This window comes from Saccopteryx bilineata, chromosome 5, assembly GCF_036850765.1.
Source record: "Saccopteryx bilineata isolate mSacBil1 chromosome 5, mSacBil1_pri_phased_curated, whole genome shotgun sequence".
NCBI classification, from domain to species: domain Eukaryota; kingdom Metazoa; phylum Chordata; class Mammalia; order Chiroptera; family Emballonuridae; genus Saccopteryx; species Saccopteryx bilineata.
In genome coordinates this window covers 63,510,534-63,532,434 of record NC_089494.1, presented here as the reverse complement: position 1 = coordinate 63,532,434, position 21,901 = coordinate 63,510,534, and the positions used below count along the sequence as shown (strand labels likewise).

Genomic DNA, 21,901 nt, shown 5'->3' with positions numbered 1-21,901 from the left:
TCGCTCAGATACCGTACATTTCCCGTTAGAACAGCGTGCAAAGCGCCTGCTGATTGTTACTCTGAGGGAAATTCTCATGCCAGCTCACCTAAAAGATCGCTTAAGGAACGCACAGGCAAGAGCGAGGGAAAGTGGAATTTATGGTCCAGACACAGCGTTTGGACTTTTGTTCAGAGGAGAGACTAAGTCCATAAATGTGAGTACCTACCATACTCCAAGGCTCCAGGGGGAGGGCGTGGCTGAATGACATTAATGGCCACATGGTTTTGTCCACATGGTATTTCAAAACAAGCCTTAAAACAGTCTGTTGAACCTGTAGTGTGGTTGGAGGGAGGGAGAAAGGGTAAACATGAAGTGTCCGGTGCACACAGAATCCCCTGACAGAGAATTCCATTGGGCAGACACAGAAAGTGAATGTCATCCAGGGAGCAGGGTGGCCTGAGACAGCGGATGTTTGACTGATGCAAAGCAGCGTGGCAGTCTTTCTGGGAAAGGATAAACCTTGACCAAACGGCAGCATTCTACATACTGTGTCTTCCATCTTGTCCTAATTAGAGGACGATGTCTGCTGAATCTTAATCTCTCTAATTGTTGAAAGAGCAGGCATGCGATTTGCTATAAATACACATGAGCATTCATTTCTGAAATAATGGCTGTTGCCAAATATGTTAGACCGACAGGAGTGCTGGACTAGGGAAGGCTGTGCTGAATAGTTGAGTTTTAGAGGTAATGGACCAGTTGAGAATCATTGCACAGCTGGGCCAGCAGCTGCACCCAGTGCTCTGTCAAGTTTGGCCTCTAATTTCCTTGAACTTGTCCTTGTTTGCCAAAATTATGAATGCAAGCAAGAACTTGTTTCAAACGAGCCCACTGCAAGCAAAAAAGACCCTTTCCAAGGAGTGTCTGTTGAGGTAGTCCACAACAGCAATGGCCAAATGAGGTATTGATTAGGCAATGTGAAGTTTGAATAATCATCAAAATAAAAACCTAAGACAAAGCTGTAGAATGAGGTAAGCTGGCAGGAGACCAGAGTACATTAAAAGGCTGCATTGGGTCATCACTGTCCTAACTAAAGGACATATGGAAAAATCCCATAATAATATCCAGCAGTAATTATCTTGTATTTAGGAAAAAATAAATAGGTTTGTGGGTTGGAAGGCAGCCCAGTAATCCCAATGTCTTTTTTTCCTAACACTGTATTATTGGGACTGGGTCAGGAGGAAGTGTCAGAGCATTTTATATTAAGAAGCATCTTATAACTAAACAATGCAATTAGTGGCAAGCCAAAATGAGAAAATAGCAAGAACTCTCCTTCCATTCCCCAACCAGGCTTGAGCAAGTATTTATCTAGTATACTATGTATCTAGCATGTTCTAGGAACATACTCTAACCAACTAGATTAGAAACTCTTTGAAAGCAGACACTTGAATTTGTATGTCTCTTGTATAAATCCATCTCTTAAAAATTACTGGCCTTGATATAATATAATAATAATTGCAAGTCTATCTAGTTCCTTGGTTTTAAAGAGATCAAACATCATATATTTTTTATGCAAGTGCTTTATTTATTTAGTTTCAACACAGATGACTCTTCCCTTTTCAGGTTGAAGAGCAGTGACTTGAACACTTACAAGTTAGGTGACTTTGGTCAAAATATGTAGCCTATGGGAGTTAGTTTCCTTGTGTGTGAGATGATTAAAGAGAGGTAGCTAAGTGCCAGGGAGGTGCTTTTCTGCCCTCACCAGAGCTAAGTCCTCACCGACTTATCGTATGGCTTGAGTGTGTGGCGGGGCGCTGGGGTGGGACTGGGAGAGAATGAGCAGGGGTAGCAGGGAAGCTGCTGGGAGGGTAGAAGAGAACCTTCGGCGAGAATGTGACCTGAGGTAGGATGGTGCCGGTGGGAACACGGAGAAAAGGATGAATCGGAAATCTTTTTTTTTTGTGTATTTTTCTGAAGCTGGAAACAGGGATAGACAGTCAGACAGACTCCTGCATGCGCCCGACCGGGATGCACCCGGCACGCCCACCAGGGGGCGATGCTCTGCCCCTCCGGGGCATCGCTCTGTCACAACCAGAGCCACTCTAGCGCCTGGGGCAGAGGCCAAGGAGCCATCCCCAGTGCCCGGGCCATCTTTGCTCCAATGGAGCCTCCCTGCAGGAGGGGAAGAGAGAGACAGAGAGGAAGGAGAGGGGGAGGGGTGGAGAAGCAGATGGGCGCCTCTCCTGTGTGCCCTGGCCGGGAATCGAACCTGGGACTTCTGCACTCCAGGCCAACGCTCTACCACTGAGCCAACCTGCCAGGGCCGGAAATCTATTTTTAAGGGAAAACTGAAAGGATGTGGCAGCTGATTAATTTGAAGTAAGGTGCAGAAGAAGAAGAAAGATTATAAAGGAGAAATAGTCATGGTGTTGAGGGAAAAGATTACAGGTTTGCAATAATAGCAAGATATGACTTCTTTGTGTATGCTTGTGTGTGTGTCCTCTAAAACTCAAAAAGCTAAACCAATACAGTCCTTCAGGGTCTTATAAACTAAGAAAACATAAGAGGAGAGAAGAGGAAATTGGAGTGCCTAGTTACGTTATATAAAGGGAAAGAAAAAAATCAATAATAAACCAATAATATAAGACTATGTTTGACAATAGAGTGAGAATTCAAAGGAATTGCTTAAATGGCAAATCTATATTTGGAGTTTTTCCCAGACAAGACCCACAATCATCAAATAATAAGGCTTTTCTGCAATCTTGGAGCTTATTTAAGTTTTCCTGAGTAAAAAAAAAAAAAAAAAAATGCCACTGAGGAGATACAAATAGAGTCAAGACTGGGAAGAAAAAGACCATGAGGAAGAGAAATTCCCAAAACAGCTTGGTTTTAAAGAAGAGATGGGAGCCAAAAATGACAGCTTGACCTTTCAGAACTTAACCATTTATTATTATGACTTGTCAGAAAGTTTGGCCACTGTTATTCCTTAAATTTCTGGGATGTTTCAGGAAAATCAAGCAGGAATCAAAACTATATCAAACTCCTCGCTGGCAAATAGGCGGTGATCCAGAAGCTCATTGCATATCCTTTACGAGCAATGTTGTAAATATTTTTGGGCTACTCTTTTTTTTTAAAAAAAGTCTGCTCAACTCATCCTGTAGTAGAAATCTCATACATTTGCAAGAAAAAATTAATAGCTAAAAGACTTTCTATGTTAATAATTAAAATATAAGCAATAACCACAAGAATGGAAAATGTTTTGAATGCTGGTGCTTGGGAAAATGCAGGTTAATTCCAAGATGGTGTGGGCTATGGCTATTTTGAAATTCGTATCCACTTTCACTGACTTTCTGAGACTTTGAATTTTAAAATTTTGAAAAGTTGAAATGTAAGGATTTCCTTGTCCTTATTTCAGGCATATTGGGACTTTTATCTTTATGATAGCTGCCACAACCAGGATTGTTTTCACAAATTGGAAAGAAAAGGGAATGAGGGTGAGAGAAGAAGTGGGAGGTAGCTGGGGCAAAAGCCAAAAAAAAAAAAAAAAGTGGCGAAGAGTAGGTTTAAGGAAGGAGTGAGAAAGATAATGTATAAAGGGAAATCAGGGAGTTCTGAACATTGGAATGCAGAAGAAGGTGCGTGTTGCTCTTGAGGAATAAGAAGTAAGAGGACATTGGGTCTAATGGCTTACTGAATCAACCACCAGGAGGTGCTTAAGACTCAAAGAAGTTGATTTTTGAGTAGGTGATGCTGCTCAGGTGACTGGTAGACCTGGCAATCTTCTAGGAACCTTTGGTCTCCTTTTGTTTCCCTCTATCAGTCCCCTCTTTATCTTCATTTCCTTCTCTATACAGGTTAGATACCATGGCCTATCATTTCAACCAGGCTCTTACCAATACTTTCAGTTCTCCCATTTATCCATTCAATGAAGATTTATTTCACGGTTCCTATTTGTCAGGCATTGTCATTTTGTATACTTAGAAATGAACAAAGCAGACCTACATTCTACCCTTGGCATTTACCAGCCAGATACCAACCTTTCATCAATCCAGTTCTATGCTTTACTCTACCTCCAACCAGACTGGTAGGCATTGCTAGAGAAAATTATACCACTGTCCAGATTGATGGTGTGATAAATGTATGACCTTCAGCCTCTGCTGGGTTCCTCAATATAACTTAGTGATCCTTGTGTGCTTTCCTAATACACTTCTGCCACTCTTCCCAAAACTTTTATGGAAGACTTTTCTACTCTTGTCAAATCTTTGGCCAAACTTCTCCTCCTACAAACTTCTCCTCCATGCAAGATTTCAGTTTCCTGCCAACAAACCTATTAACTTCATGACCTGATTAAAATTGTTTGCCTTAAAGACTGTTCAACACAATGAAAGTCACAACTGGCTCCAGAAAGCCTGTACTGAAAGTTTCTTGAGGGATCAACAAGACTGAGAAGGGAACTCATCTCAGAACACGTAGCCAGATTTCCTAAAAATTGTCCTCACACATCTCTCTCCTTAAAGTCTGGCTCCTCACTGCAGCTATCAATTTATTCTCTTCCTCTATCCTCCTCCCTGACCCTACACAAATTCACTTCATCTTCCTACACCTGTCTTCTTTTATTCCTTACAGGTAGAGCAGACTAGACTGTCTTGGTGTCTGCCATTTTCCTCCTACCCCTTACCTTTGTCAGCAGGAGCCACAGATAGTTCAGCAAACAAATTATCCATTTTTCTGAGAAGAGGAAGGCATTGCAAATCTAAGTAAAATAAAACAAAATAAAATTTTAAAAATTAAATAACTAATATAAATATGTGTTTTAAATTGTTCATTTGTATTTATGCATTCCGTCTTTTCTCACGTTAAAACAGAAGAGGTTTTCTTCTGATTTCCCCACCTTTGTTCTGTACCATATACTCCCATCTTGTGGTGCTTGGTTTATGCATAATTTCCTCTGTCTTTCAACGTCATCTCTAGTAGATGGATCTTTTTCATCAGCATATACATGGGCTCCAGCCATTCCGATCTTTGAAAAAAATAGGACGATGCAAAACCTTTATTTTCCCCACTGTTATCTACTCAACTTTTCCTCCTCTTTTATAACCAAACTTCTTAAAGTTTGCTGAATTGCTCTTCTGTCCTGAAGAACCTCCCTCAAACACATCCCTACCCCCTAGTACCAATTCAGTTATATTGACCTCTTTGGGGGCTGAAACTACTCTTAAATCTCCTGACAGTCTTCCTTACTCCATCGTTTATAGTATGAACTTGTCCTAATAAAATCAAAGTTTTGGAACTCAAAAACCTTTTCTTTCCCAAAGCTGGTTATTAAAATAAAAAATTCCTTGACTTCCTGTGAGTTGGATTTAAAAACAACAACAAAAAACTATTTAGACACTCAGCTGACTGCTTTGTTTCCTTCGGGTCTGTTACTGTAGCTGGGTGAGTGAATAGGTATTATGGGAGAGGGGGTAGCACATGGTAAACGAGTTAGTTTTGCTTGTGGTCTAAGGCAGAGTTTTTCAATGGCTGATAATCTTCATACAACATTAGGATGGTTAATTCTTTCACGGACATGCTTGAAACTTCTTGCGGACCAGCACTGGCCCATAGACCTGCGGTTGAAAAGCACTGGCCTAAGGAATTATCTTAGAGAAAGACTCTTGAATGTAAACATAAAGGTCCTCTTTGCTTATCAAAACAGATTCCTCCTCATCAGAAATGTACCTATATCACTTTAAAACTAGAAATGATAGGACATTTCTAATTTTTCAGCACTTCATGAGTAAAATGGATTTATGACTGAGGGTATAGCTATTTGTTGAGTCTTTATTTATAATAAAGTGTGATGAAGGAGAGAACTAAATCTATTGGCCTTGTCTGGCTTCATCCTGATTAAATTGGCACAAACTAATATCCAGCCAAGCCAATCAGTAAAGATGAAAGGGGTAACATTTCAGAAATTGTGTTGAACTTTTGAACCCTAACTACAGTTTGGAGAGGTCTCAGGTGACATAGAAGAAGTCTAGTGATTTAGGTCAGAAAAGTAAATGTTTGCATTGCTTACCTAACATCCTTGAAAACATTTCTGTTGGAACACATAGAATATATTTGAACTTTCAAGAGAAAAAGAAAGTGGAATATGTTTTATATATTCAAATTGCATCATCCCTAAGTTAATACAAATTTTAACTATTAATCAATGATAGAGAAATTAGAGGTGTGACGTGCTTCAGTTGTTGAGCTCTTATCATCCAGGCATGCAATTGAATTTTGAAGAGATTATTGGACCACCTAACAAAAAGGCAGCCCAGCAATCAATCTCTGGAATAATAAAAGCATAAATTAAATGTTTTTTGGTCAATATTATTCACACAATTCATCTCCTTAATGATTGTGCTTCACTAAAAGAAAGACCTTTGCTTCAAGGTTCATTTGCAATCCACAGAAAACTTGAAATTTGTTTGGACGTTCCAGGGCTTCCAGAAAATATGAATTGTATATTGCACTTGGTGGAATTAGAGTTGACTTCTTAATAGCATGTTCTTCCATGGCGCAGACCATCGCTCCATTTTTATTCCAAGGTTTAATAAGAGAAAAAGTAGAGGGATGTGCAGAGGGAAAGGAACCTCTCGAGTGGGGGAAGAGCCTCGTGTAAAATTCTCTCCTGTTATTTTTGCTTGTGCCTTCTTTCTAAGTGTCTCTTGCACAGAGATCCAGACAAGGGAGGCAGCTAGTTGTCTGAAGCTGACCCTCCTGGTTAACATAGAGGCCTGAGTTATAGATCCTACTTCTAGACTAAGTCAGGTTCTGCAGTTTTTCCTCTTCTAAAAGGAGAACCTAAGAAGTGCTTTGAATTCTTTAAAAAAAACCCACAACACCCTAATTTCTAAAACTCAGTGGTAGAACAATGATAAGTTTCTATGAAGTCACGTTTGGATCTGTACAGAAGGAAAAGATCTATCGACGTGGTCTTCCCAAGAGTCTAGTGTCAAGCCAGATCCATCAGCAGCCTCAGTTCTCTGCAGTGGAGTGACATGTGGAGCTACCAAGATAGGCAGCTTGTCTCTACCACTTAACTGTTTCCAGCAAGATTTTGCAAGGTTGCAAAATGAGTCCTGTAGTGTTTAGCCCACTGTAGGCTGTTGGTAAGGATGGCAGTTCTTCTGGAGACCTGAACAATGCTGTCATCATTCTCGTATCTCATTTTGCCTTTAGAACTAACTGTGATCCTCCACAGGAGTTTCTGATGGTTGTTCAGAAATTGGAGGGTAGATGGCTGGAGAACCTTATTGCCAAATCCATTCAACAGCTGAGAGCTGGTCCTAAGAGTGAAATAAGACAGAGGCTACACTATTTTGCCCCTAATCAACCACAGTTTATAGCATAAAACTAAGACCTTCAATTTATTTTGCCATTTTTGAAGCCTAACAAACACAGTCTTCCCCAGCTCATAGTATTAGCCAACTAGTTTCTTTCAGTTGGGAGGCAGGGTTATAGCATCTCTGTTCTTTGAAATGATCCTCTTTCTTGGAGCAATTGGCTTCAGTTACCGTGTGTCCCTTTAAGTTTTATTCATTTGCTTGTTTTCATTCATTTATTGAGTCCTGTTGTTTCTCAGGCATTATTCGAGGCTCAATCTTTAGAGCAGCAAGCAAGATAGATTCCTGATGATGGTGAAATGTATACCCAAGAAAGCCTCTTCTTTTTTTTTTTTCTTTTTAATTTTTGTTAAGTGAAAAGCAGGGAGACAGAGAGACAGACCCACATGTGCTCTGAATGGGATCCACCTGGCAAGCCCCCTACTGGGCAATGCTCTGCCCATCTGGGGCTATTGCTCCATTGCTCAGTAACTGAGCTATTTCAGCACCTGAGGCAAGGCCATGGAGCCATCCTCAGTACCAGGCGCCAACTTGGTCCAACCGAGCCATGGCTGCAGGAGGGGAAGAGAGAGACAGAAAGCAAGAAGGGAGATGGGGAAGGATAGAGAAACAGATGGCTGCTTCTCCTGTGTGTCCTTACCAGGAATCGACCCAGGACTTCCATATGCTGGGTTGACACTCTACCACTGGCCAGGGCTAAGAAAGCCTCTTCAAAAGGCAGTTTTATTAACACAAGAGCTCTATATTGTCTGTAGCTTTTGTACAAAAGGAAATTTTTCTTTTTTTTTGAATCATGTACTACTATAGAGGAAAGAGGAGGTTTTGAGGCCCTTTGTTTATAAAATCCCCCAAATACTACTTCAATGTGGGGCTACATAGGACAGTTAAGTGACACAATCTAGATCTTATCCTTGTTACTCATTGTTTAACATGTGCAACACTTGGAAGAGCTTAAGTAGAGTAACCTGCATGAAGAGGAACAGCTCCTCAGATATTTTTTTCTAAAAGCAGAGGTGTCTAGTTTTGACCTAAAATAATATCATGACTCCTAAGCATACTTTAGAAAGGCTTGACTTCCTGCTAAAAGATTTCCCAAAAGATGAAAAATAACTCAAGGACAAACACCCAAACCAGGGCCTGGCACCTTGTAGGTGTTTAGCAAGTGCTGTGGCCCAGAATCCGAAGTCGACCAGAATCTTAATTAGAATCCAAAGCTTAAGTTAAAAAACAAAACTGGCTTTTCTCCCTCCGAGTGAATCTCTAGAATGATTCATTTCCTTTTCCGTAAAGTGTGAATACTAATCCTTACCTTGTGGGGTTATTAGAGGTCTAAATAAGATAAGAGGGGAAAGTTCTTCATAAACAATTAAGTCTTATTCAAATAGAAAGTTTATCACAGAAAAACACTTAAACCAAACCTGAAGTCTTGATAAACTCATGTATTGTGTTCTTGATAAATAGTGACCCATTAAAAAAATAAATAAACCTAATACAGAGGTGAAGAAAAGTAGACTTATAGTTGGGAGTACACAAAATATAGTTTCTTCTCATATTATTATTTATTAATTATTGTATTATTCATTTGTAAAACAAATGTAAACCTACTTTCCCCACCCCTATATGTACTGCTTTGAACCTCTCAATTGAAACTATTGCCCTAGCCGGTTGGCTCAGTGGTAGAGCATCGGCCTGGCATGCAGGAGTCCCAGGTTCGATTCCCGGCGAGGGCACACAGGAGAAGCGCCCATCTGCTTCTCCACCCCTCCCCCTCTCCTTCCTCTCCGTCTCTCTCTTCCCCTCCTGCAGCCAAGGCTCCATTGGAGCAAAGTTGGCCCAGGCGCTGAGGATGGCTCTGTGGCCTCTGCCTCAGGTGCTAGAATGGCTCTGGTTGCAACAGAGTGATGCCCTAGATGGGCAGAGCATCGCCCCCTGGTGGGCATGCCAGGTGGATCCCTGTCGGGCGCATGCAGGAGTCTGACTGCCTCCCCATTTCCAACTTCAGAAAAATACAAAAAAAAAAAAATGGAAACTATTACAGATCTTTTTGTTAAAAGTTTTTTTCCTGTGGGAAATAATTTATACCTGTATTAGTTTAGGAAAATAGTGGAAGGCAAAGGAAGTCCAACATTTTGAACAGAGTTAATTCTAGATTTTGTATATTGAAAATCATAGAAAATTGGTCTCTGATGTTTAGACAGCTTCACTCATGCCGCTCTGTATGGAGTGCGGCTGTCGGGAGTGTGTTCAAAACAAGCTGACTCAGTTTTCAGCCCAATGTTTATTTGTCTTCTCACTTCATTTTGGTGTTATCATTATTATTATTATTATTAAGTTGAACCATGCAAAATTGCTGATATCCAACCACTTTTGACCTATAAAATGGCAATTTCATATAGTCAGCCTAGTGTAATTGTATTGTGTTTATTGAATGGGAGTTCATTTGTTCACCTGCTCAGCCTGACGTAGACATCTGGAAGGTGAGGATTGTATCTGATAGCTCAACTGAAGTCCAGAAGTCTGCACTTAGACAGGGTAAAATATGAAGCGTACATGTGAAATGTCCTTTATGTGAGCTGTAGACACTGTTACTGCGCCTCTCTGTGGAGACAATGCAGTGGAAATCCTGGGACTGAGAAGGTGGGGACACCCAAGGAGTGGAGAGCTGGCAACTGTATTGCCCTGGATGCTGCATTGTGTGAACTACCTCCTCATCCTCAGTCTCACTTCCCTCCCTCACGACCTCACTGCCCTCCCTCATGACCTCGCTGCCCTCCGCTATTGTCACCCCTGGACAGTTACTGCTGCTTTTGCCTGCAGCTTACCCATTTGAGGGATTTAGAGTATCGTACTGCACTGCTTTCCAAGCCCTTTCTATGGCTTTACATCATCACCCTGTATGCTATACTGTATTACATATATGTATATGACATATACATATTGATACATACACATACATATAATATATATATATTATATTATGTATATATTTATATTACCAGGCCAATTCCCAGATGCGAGAAGTTGTCCATCATGTCATTTTTTGGAATGAGAGTCTAATTAAACTTGTAGAGACTTTTATGCTTCATGGGAGAGGGAAAAATGCCAGCTCAACCTTTAAGCTTCTTATCCCTCTTAAGCAGCTGTAGCCTGTATCGGTTTATGTCAGGATTTGTTTTCCTATTCCTGTTTTTCAAAGGCCACAACCTTGCAGAGGAGCCCCAAGATGGGGCTATGGCTTCAGTAACAAAGTTCTGAAACCCATATAATTAATTCTAGGTGGTAGTGGCTGATTTCAGTTGCCGTGGAATATCTTAGAATGACCATGAATGTCACCAGCAATCTGCTGCTATACGCATGGATATAGCCAGGTGAGGTTATTTCTCTTTATGCCTGCTTCTTATTCCTAAAATGACTTTTTTATTTTATTCTACCTCTAAGTTGAGATTTAAGTTTATAAAAGATCCTATGTAAAACCATCTAACTGAGTATAGACTAGTAGAATCAGTATCTTAAGAATAGGTTTTGATCAAAACTTTTGAAATGTTTTGAAAAGAGGCATAGCACCTCTAACTCAATTTTAAAATTTCATATGAAACTTGTGTATTTATTTCTGTTAGAATTAAGAAAACTAAACCCCATTTACCTACCTTAAGATTCGGGTAACCTTTTTAAATGTGGCTTTTCTCGTGGCCCACTGATTTTAATTCACAGACAGTCACAGGTAATTTCTAGGGGGAAAGGGAGGCGGCAGTTTCTGCTCCTTATAGAGCTCCATCATTATCCAACCAGACTGGGTCGCATCTGAAACCCCGCTAATCAGGCAGGAAGGAGAGGCATGAACATCAGGACTTCCTTATTCAAGTAACTTCAGAGTGGGTTCAGAGTGTTGCTCAAAAGGACAACTCTGGGAATTCACTTGCCTTCCATGTTCCCTGATTTTTGAGAGGGTCTCAATGGAGTGTTTTGATGGGTTTTGGCATGCTGTCTGCTGATGGGAGTGCTGACTCAAGTAAAATGTGGCAATCATAGGAAATGTCTCTTCAAGAATGCAGAGAAGTGCCTCCTAGAGTCCAGGAATGTAGGAAAGGCACAAAGTCTCAGCGATTTATCTCAGCTTCTGACCCATTTTATATCCTTGAGAAAATCACTTAACCCCTCTGTGCCCGTGCTTTCTATTGTAAAATGGAAAAAAAGGATCCCATTTTCTAGACCTCACTAGAAGCGATATTATACATTTTGACAGAAAGAAGGAATTAATAGTTTGGGGCACTAAAGGCAATTCAGAAAGAAAGTTGCAACAATATTGAGATGACAATGTTATTGAAATACGCAAAGGAACATTCAATGCAAATATAAATATATATTAAAATAGGGTAAATCCTTCAAATTTCAAAAACATTTTTGAGAAGTTACTATTTTCTAGACACTTTCCACTTTGCTCTTACCTGGCTGTTTAATCCTCTCAATCGTCTGGATGACAATTGGTTATTGTCTTGTTTATGATTTTACAAATAAAGAAACTGAGGCTCAGAAAAGTGAATCAATTTGCTTTGAGCCACACAGCAGGTAAGTAGCAGAGCCCAGGTTCAAGTCTTCTTATGCTGGGTCCAGCCTTCTTCTCATGATATACCACCTGCCTTTGATATGGCAGTAAAAGACAATAGAACTTCCCTTTCTTAAATAAATATCCAATTTCTGAGAAAACTGGCCAAGTCAAGTACCTATATTTAGTTTCTAAATTGTATCTCAGTTTTCATATTTGCTTTATTCTTAATTGGATTCAACTATTTCTCTTTAAGGTATAGATAGCCCTGTTGTTTCAATCTTATTGTTTCCATTAAATGCATTTCTTATTTGTTAGTGGTTTTCACTGGTATTTTTAGCATCTGTTAACAAAACTCTTCAGAGGCAAATAGGTGCAATATTATTATTCTTTTAAAAAATATCTGACTTCTGGTGAATAGTCTAGCAGCATTGTTATGGCTGTTTTTGTCATTTATAAGTTTTAGAGTAAGGAATTTTTCAAGTTAACTGGGTAGCCTGCTGATTGCCAAACTCTGGTTGCACACACTGTTAAATCCTCATGGAAGCCTTGTTGCAATCATACTGTCCTGCACAAACTCGTAAAAGCTGTTGTTTCACCAAACATGCCCTCCCTTCACCATGAGTTACACGTCATAGTTTTGAAATCTCACCTGAGAGGATGAAAAGCTGAGCAAATACTTGCTTCGCCTTTCAGCTTCACAAGCAGCTATGGTGTTGCCAACCCCACCTCCCTCAGGCTCCTGTCTGAACGGTTCAGACTGACTGGAACACATTTACTGAATGCCCATTACTGGCGTGCATTAGTCAAATGCAATTGATTGTCAGAATACACCACCGGCTCAGGCGAGGGGTATTGGGCTCTTTAATTGACGATGCTGCTTTAGAGGACAGAGTGTAAATCATTGAATACCAAGTCCAATAATTTTTTCACAGTTAACACTGTGTATACTCAATATAGCCAGACAAAAGAAGGATGGTTGACAGTTCAGACTAGGCCTAGGGAGAGTCCTAAGACCCCTTTTCCAAGATTCATCCTATTTTCATTTTGTCTTGAAATATTCTCATGTTTCTTACTGAAACCTTGATTCAGAGGGATGCTACTATGTACATGCATGCATACATGTGCATTCAGATTACAATGAAATTGTAAGAGAATTTATTAAAGAATATTCTGGAAGCCGAGACACCTCAGCTCTCACATTCATTTTGCAACCTGGGCATAGTCTTGAGGCTGTATTTTGTAGAAAATATCAGAACAGCTCCAAGTGTTTTTCTCCCTGGCCCTTCAGATACTATCCTCTCTTTCCTAATCTAACAGTAACATATAATCATTTAGCACAAGCTAAAGATATAGACGAATGCAATGATTTAAATAAAGATTTTCTCATTTTTCTCATTGAGATTTTTTAAAAGGAGTTTAAAGTTCAGTCCATCCCCACATAATGAGCTGCTCCCTGCTCCAGCTGAGCCTGCTCCTCCAGCCTCTTTTCTCACCTCACACGTCCTGGTCTGACCTCTTACACGAAAGACCTCTCCCTTCTGCCCTCACTGCCTGCGCCCTGAGAAGCACCCAGCCGGGCGCTGGTCTGATGTTCTTTCTTCACTACCGCCCTCTAGCCCCTGGAGAGCATTAGATACGAGGGACGTTCTGTCTGGAGAGAGCAGTGAATCTCCTAACTGTTGAAAAAGATGGTGCTGTGTCATTCCATACGTGCTAAGAGTCCACAATATGAATAGATCCTCATTATTTTTTTCTCTCTCTAAGATGATTCCTAAAAATAGAGGCAAATAGTCTCGAAGAAACTTTGTCTGTGACCCTTCTGTGACTCAGCCGCATTCCTAATTTGCTGTGGAGGAGTCAGGCTTTGAATTTGTTAGAACAAATTACTGAAGTCGGAGCTCTTTGCATTAGAAATTTGCACTTCAGTGAATTAATTCTACACCCACCTTGTGTGGAAAACAAAGCCTAAGGTTCAGAGGCGTAGCAGAGCCAGAACCAGGGAAGCCATGCTGCGGCCGCTTCTCCTCCATCTTTCTTGGCCAGGTCCTTCCACCCGCCCTCCTTGTCTATTGGCAAGGTTTTCTCCCCCAGTCATTTTCTTTTCTCTTTGTCCCACTCACCCACAAAGTGGTGCCGAGTGGTTGCTGAGGGACTCATTCACATTTCCACTTTTCCTCTTACCTCACACCAGGCTGTATCCAAAAGAATTCTGTGTGCAGTTACAGTGGGAATCCTATTTCTGGTCTGTTCATTTTCAGGAAGGACCAAAACTACAGCCAGGAAACATGGCGACTTTCCAGATTACAGTGTGATTATCCCTTGGTTGACATCCAAGCTTGCATTACCTGGCTGAGAGGCCTTACTTATTACATTCCCCTCTAAAATAAAGAAGTCAAATATCTTACCAATAAACAAGCAAGGGCCACTAGCTAGAAAAATTGGCAGGCTCTGTGTACAGGTAACTCACAAAAGAAGAACTATAAAAGGGCCAATAAATATGTAAATATCACTAGTGGCCAGAAAACCATGAATGAAAATAAAAATTAAAATGCTGTCTTTACCCATCAAATTGGCAAAAATGGAAATAATTGATAAATATCACGTGTTGAGGAGGCTGTGGAGAAACACATATTCTCATACACTGTTGGTGGGGATGCAAATATGAATCATTTTGCAGCTGACTTGGCAGTATCTATAAAAATTTAAATAAAATACACACAACATTTGGGATAACCATTTCCAGGTCTAGATATTTATTTTCCAAAATACTTACATGTGTTCACAAAGATATATGTGTCAGAGTTTTCAGTATTGTTTGAAATGGAAAATCATTGGGAAAACCCTAAATGTCCATCACTAGAAGACTGGTTAAATAAATTATAATTAATCTGTATCTTGAAATACTATGGAGCTGTTTGAGAAGCTAAGGGAGATCCTTGTGTAATGATATGGAATAATCACTAAGCCATATTGTTAATTCAAAAATAAGGAGCTGCAAGGCAATATATATGGATATAATTTCACTTAGTTTTTAAAAATAAACCATTTAAAAATAAAGCCATACATCCATATAGATACTTAGATGGTAGTAAATGCACAAAGTCCTGAAATTACACACACACACACACACTATTAACAGCAGAGAGGGGAGAGTCGCTGGTGTGAGGAGGTGAACTGGAACTATTAATTTTTCCTCTGAATACTTCTGATGTTTTGATTTTTATGAGAATGTTTTATTTGCATAGTGAACTAAACATATATAAAAATAGGAAAGTTCCAACTAAGTTTTCTGGGAAAAGCATACTGAACTGCTTCCCAAAGAGACTGCTCAGGAAACCAAAGGTGGGTGTAATGGAAGTTTTGCCTCTTTTATTTTGGTGGTGGTTGGTCTATTTATATATATAATGGAGCAGGAGAGACTTTTTTTTCCATATACTTTTTGGTAAACATACCTGCAGAGCCAGCAGATAAAGCAGGTTTTATACATGACTGGCCAAGGCAGCCACTTACCAATAGGTTGAAGAGAACAGAGGACTATCATAGCCCCTGGATGGCTGGTATCAGAGAGTTCATGTTAAAGATAGGTAAATAAATTATTACTCAGGTCCTGCTAGCACATCCCTCCCTGCTGCCTCCAGAGCTTTGGTAGATTTAGAGGTCAAGGAAGCTTACGGAGGCTCAGGGGTCAGGGCTATTATTAATTTTATTAGGGCTCATACTCTATAGTGCTTCTCTGGGTCCTAACCACTGAGCCTGACACTGCATCGTCCTTGACACCAGGGATTGTATAGTAGTTGATTGTTCATATGTCATCTTCCTTCTTTAGAATATTATCTGCTTCAAAGCAGGAGTCGTGTCTTGTTCATCTCTGAATCCCCAGCACCAGTACAGTGCCTGACACACCGCTGATGCTCAGGAAATGACTGTTGAATGAATGATATAAAGTCAAAATCCCAAACAACATAATTTATAAAGGAACTTTTGAAATCTGTGCTTCAATATAAGGGAAAGACCCAGAAGCACAGCAGTTAAACACTGGTACAGTTAAGTCTTAGCCATATGGCCAACTGGTTCAGAGTTTTGGCTTTGGAGTGAACAGCCTATGTTCAAATCGTGACATCTTCGCCTACTAGCTGGTGACTTGGGCAAGTTCCTTAATCTTGTGTCTCAATTTCCTTGTCTATAAAATTGAGATCCCAAAATTATCTGCCTTATAGATTGGTTGTGAGGATTCAGTGAGATAATTAATACAAAGCTTTAACAGCAGGCTTTGCAATAGAGACAAATTCATTCCTTGTTTATCACTAGCAATTATTTTCTAGAACCTTCAAGACATGAGTCATTTTAGTTGTTCAAATTTCCTGAATACCTTCTTTAAACACCACATATTTCTTACTTAACTAATTTTGAAATACGTCTTTTAAAAATAGATTCTCTTTCCTAAGACAATATAATGAGCATCTTAATCTTTAGCTCTGGCACATTATCATGAACAGTCATCATTGTCCTATGCATAAGCCAAGCTCGTAGAGGTGTGTTCAGTGTCACGTCCCCCAGCTCCTTGGCTTTACAATGTCTTCTGCCTGACTTTCCCAAATGGTCAACTGCCAACTCTTACTGCAACAGCCTGCTTTTAGTACCTTCTCTTACCTTTATCATTTTATTTCCTAGTATGCTGTCCTTTTGGTAATCAGACAACCACGCAGATTTTAATTGTGTATAAATAAAAGTGACATGATGAGGCTCTTAATGAGATCTCTAATGAATAATGTGAATGATCTTTGCAGTTTCCGTACTGATTGAATTATCTCCTATTTGACATCCATATTCCATGTATATAAGACAGATGAAGTCTTACAGTACACAAAGAAGTCTCATTCTATTTTTTGTTCCACGATTTAAATTGAAATTCAGCATATTGCCCTTGGACTGGGCTAGAACTTTTAGCACTTCCTCTAAACAGAAGCAGCAACCTGCACTAGTGAGCTCAAGTCCTCAATCAGCTACTTAATTTTTTCTTCTCTACTGAGGAAAATAAGATTGACTCTCAATTGTCAGTAGGATTTAAACAAGATAATATAGTTTAATATAAGTGAAAGTGCTTTGTTATTATAAAGTGCTAAAATTTTATTATTAGCATTAGTATTACTTCAACATATATTTGCAGTTTTTTTAATTTTTTAATTTTATTTAGGAGATTAACTTTAACAGGGTGGCATTGATTAATAACAGTACATAGGTTTCAGGTAAACATTTCTATAGCATTTGAACTGTTGATTATGTTGTATACCCATTATCCAGAGTCAAATTATTTTCCATCACCTATATTTGTACTTCTTTACACATCACCCCTCCCCCAAACCTTACCCCCTCTCCCACATCACCCTCCCCCTGGTAACCACTTCACTTTTTTAATCTATGTCCATGAGTCTCAATTTTGTGCCTCACCTATGTATGGAATCATACAGTTCTTAGTTTTTTCTGATTTACTCGTTTTACTCAGTATAATGTTATCCAGGTCCATCCATGCTGTTGTGAATGGCACTATGTCATCATTTCTTACTGCTGAGTAGTATTCCATAGTATATATGTACTACTTCTTCTTTATCCAATCCTCTATCGAAACAAACAAACTTTGGTTGTTTCCCAGTCTTGGCCACTGTGAACAGTGCTGCAATGAACATGGGGTGCATGTGTCTTTATGTACCAATGCTTTTGAGTTTTGGCGGTATATACCCAGTAGAGGGATTGCCGGGTCATATGGTAATTCTATTCTTAATTTTTTGAGGAACTATTATATTTTCTTCCATAATGATTGTACTAATTTGCATTCCCACCAGCAGTGAATGAGGGTTTCTATTTCTCCACAGCCTTTTCAACCCATCTTGTTGATAATAGCCTATCTAACAGGTGTGACGTGGTATCTCATTGTAGTTTTGATTTGCATTTTTCAAATAGCTAGTGAAGATGAGCATCTTTTCATATATTGGTTGGCCATTTTTAAATTACTGTACTTCCTTGAATTTGGATTGTGAGAGAATACCATATAGGTATTCTTGGAAAAATGAAGTACCTCCATTTAACATATTTTATAAATATTTTATATTTAAATTTATATTTTAAACATTTTATGAACATTTTAACTGCTTATTAACTGTCAAGAAGCTGCTATCTGATGAGTTTCACAGAAAGATGGGATAATGGATAATGAAAAGCACCAGGGAGAAATCCCTTTTCCTAATAGATTTTTCCAGTAAGCTCTTGTATCTACAGATGGGAAAGTATTAAATACAAATAAGGTGTGTTCATAGCTATTACTAGGGGATATTAATAATTAAGTAGGTCTAGTATTTTTCTCCCAAATTTACATTAAATTTCTCAAATAAATATATTAAATTTATTTCTAGACTAACCTTCTGCCTTGGTGTGCAGAAATTCTATGAGATTCTAAGAGGTTAGAATTTGTACTAGCTAACACTTTTTCTCTCCCTCATGTTCACTTCCTAATCTCTTTAAACCTCTGTGAGTATCCACTTGAAATGAATTCCTCTTTGCAGTCCTGTGTCCCTTGGGCTAGCTAACCCTATGGATGCCTTGAGTATGGACCCAGTTTTGCCTTCATTATAGATAATGGGCCCTACTCAGGACCTGTTTAACTCTGCTGTTTAATGGAGTGCAGGAACTTTAGAGAGATATCTAAGACTACAATTTATGTATCTGAAAGAAAAGGAGGCTTAATTTCAGCCAGAAAGAAGTTCAAAATATACTTTGAGATGTTGCCGAAAGAGGAGGTTGGAGGAGGCCATGTGATATGAGGGAAGCATATGGAATCTAGAATCTCAAGGTCTGTTTTATATCTTGGCCCTGCAATTTATAACTATGTGAGTCACTTAATATTGTGCAAGTCACTCCATCACTGACCCTTAGTTTTCTCATCAGGAAAACAAGACTATCCGTTTTATCTATATTGTAAGGTTGAGTAAATTTAAAAAAATGCAGTATGTGAAAATGCTTTACAAATTGTAAAGTGCTGGCAAATGTTATCATCATCATCATCACCACCATCATCATTGTCATCATCATCACTGTAACTGTTAGAAAAACACATGCTAGATCCCATAATTCTGTGGTGCCTGTTACTAAGAGCATCAGGTCATTTTCCTGCTTTTAGTTGTTTTGAGTCAAATTGGTGCTCATGTTGTATCATTAAATTTTAAACTTGTTAACTCTGATTATCCATGGACTTGGAAGAATGGAGAGGGGGCAAAGTAGCAGATGGCCAAGTACATGATAAGCCCAGGTCTAGGCCAGTTTTAAAGTAGTATGTTTGCCCTGACCGACTGGTTCAGCGGTAGAGTATCAGCCGGGCCTGTGGAAGTCCTGGGTTCGATTCCTGGTCAGGGCACACAGGAGAAGCACCCATCTGCTTCTACCCTCCTTCTCTCTCTCTCTCTTTCTTTCCCACTCACAGCCATGGCTTAAATGATTTGAGCAATTTGGACCCGGCCGCTGAGGATGGCTCCATGGCCTCACCTCAGGTACTGAAATAGCTCCATTCGGAGCAAAGGAGCAGTGGTACCAGATCCGCAGAGCATCGCCCCCAAGTGAGCTTGCTGGTGGATTCTGGTCAGGGCACATGCGCGAGTCTGTTTCTGCCTCCCTGCCTCTCAATAATAATAATAATAATAATAATAATAATAAAGTAGCATGTTTAATCTGTGTGAACAGTATGTCTAATATGTATCAAAAAAGAAGCTAACCAACCTTGAGGACCTTGCAGCTATACCTGCTCTGCCAAGAGGTAAAAAAACATTCATTCCAGAGATGATGGATAAAGACTTTTAAAAGAAAGATCAGCTTATTGGTCAAACTTATGAAGCAAAAGGAAAGTAGGGCCTGGCATTAAGAAAAAGTCTGCTGGGGAAATGTGGTGAATTTTTTACCCAGAGACGGGTTATACACTTCGAGGTGTTTCGGGAGAAAGTGGGTTTTATAAGAAGCCTACTGTAGTTAGCAGAGTCTGAAGGGAAGCCTAAGTCGCAGAATCCATGCAGGCGTGGCCCTCAGGCCCAACCCAAACTGAACTTTGGGCAGTGTGAAAACGAGATACAAACTATGGTGTGGAAGAAGGCCAGAGTATCGAGTCCTTCCTTCACTTGTATGTAGGTTAGTGAAAAGAACTAACTGTGTTTAAGAGTCATTTTGGAGTAGAGAAGGGAAATGTTGTACATGGTCAGTGAAATAATTGGGCTTATGAGGTTGGGATAGCAGCTGTGGAACTAGACCAATTTTTGTCTTTATTGATTAGGCTTCTTCTAGTAACCAAACTGTCAACACAGCAATTTTTTGATAACAGTGACCTGTGATCACAGTGTTTAAATTCTACTATACCCATGTAACTCCACCCCATAACCGGGGAGCCAGCAGTGAGCCATTAAACTGTATGAAGCCCTTGCTTGCTGGATGCCTCTGCCACAGCAGTGTCTCTAAGTTGGAAGCCATGAAAATGGTTTGAAATGTTTTACCTTCAGATACAAGACCTTCATCTCGTGTTGATCTTGGACTGTAATTTGGATAACCAGCACTTTTGTTGCCCATTTGCTGCAGGGAGGTAAATTGGTTAGAAAAACCTGTGTTTGCAGTCAATAGCATTCATGCATTGGAACCTATGTACCTGTCTCAGATTAATGTTCTCAATGTCAGTGCTGAGTTTGCCCAGAAGATATGCTCCTCCCTGAGGGAACTCATCCTAGATCACCTCTGACTTGCTCGTGCCATGTCAGGCAGCACTTTCTTATTCATGCTTTATCTAGTTGCAGATCCAAAAACATTCCTCACATGTAAATTCTGTGCTTGCATTTGAGCCATGCCTGCTCCATTCTTATCTTACTTCAGAAATTCTTTTAGCAAATCCGAGATGGCTTGTGTTCAACTGGTCCACGCCTATGCACCCTGAAAGACTTTTTAAGGTCAAGGTTGATTCTGAATGGTCAGTACCTTTGCTGTTTCAATTAAAATATTTTGAACATGGTCCCTGTGATATGCCATTAATTTTGTCAGATAAAATACATATGAAACATACGTTAGCTTAGCCGACTTCAGTCTGTGATTTTAAAAGGGAGAAATCTATTTAGGAAGTTTTGACAGCATCTGAAAATCATTCATACTTCCTTGATTCATCTACTTTCTTGTGAAACTTCAAAGTTATTTGTAGCTCTGGCCGGTGGTGCAGAGGAGAGAGCATCAGCCTGGAGTGCTGAGGTCGCTGGCTCGAGCACAAGGATTGCTGGCTCAGTCCTGAGGGTGCTGGTTTGATCCTGAGGGTGTGGGCTTCAACCTGAGGGTGCCAGCTTGATCCTGAGAATACTGGTTTGACCCCTGAAGTCATTGGTTTGAGCCCCAGTTAGGGTACACATGAGAAGCAATCAATGACACATCTAAGTGGAATGAGTTGATACTTCTCTCTCTCTCGCTCCCTCTCTTTCCTTCCTCCTCTCTCTGTTTCTTCCCCCCTCCTCTCTCTCTCTCTCTCTCTCTCTTTCTCTCTCTCAGAAAAGAAAATTGTTTGTAGCAAACCTTGTTGATGCCCAATTCTGTAACTCTTAGCCCATTTCTGAATTCATCTGTAGCTGTAGTGGCCTGTCTTTCTACACCTGTGTCTCTCTACTTCTGTCTGGGGGGGGGGGGGGTTTGTGCTGAGGGATCTTCACAGCCATCAAAAGAGCAAACTCAAAAGTGTCAGAGATCTGATGCTCCTGGCAACATTCAATAGATGAGAGGCAAGTGTTGGTGGCTAAATACCTCAGCGTCTGCCATCTCTCTGCAAGGCAATGTTGAAGTGTGTTGTATTCCCTTCCTCAGTGGGCCCCCAGTGGGACAGAACCCCAGCTGCCCACAGCGGTAGCCCACTCATTAGTACTCTCACATTTGGCTTTCTCTCTTCCCTGCCTCACTTTCCTCACTTCCTTACATGTGTTTCCTGAGATCACCTCCCAAATGT

The 21,901-nt window shown here is 40.0% G+C and overlaps 1 protein-coding gene across 18 annotated transcripts in view; it reads left to right on the top strand.

The window, feature by feature from the left end:
• The window catches only part of RAPGEF4 (Rap guanine nucleotide exchange factor 4), a 328,733-nt gene that overhangs the window by 130,641 nt on the left and 176,191 nt on the right, over nt 1–21,901 (top strand). For 5 of the 18 annotated variants that reach the window (XM_066280143.1, XM_066280133.1, XM_066280135.1 and 2 more), the window contains exon 2: nt 10,632–10,723. The exons of 11 other annotated variants lie outside the window; for them this stretch is intronic. In XM_066280143.1, coding sequence (XP_066136240.1) covers nt 10,710–10,723 — 14 coding nt within the window. In that variant the 5' untranslated portion in view covers nt 10,632–10,709. Of the gene's footprint in view, nt 1–10,565; nt 10,724–21,901 lie in introns of those variants that run through there. 2 more of the 18 variants (XM_066280148.1, XM_066280132.1) reach the window with 1 other exon arrangement.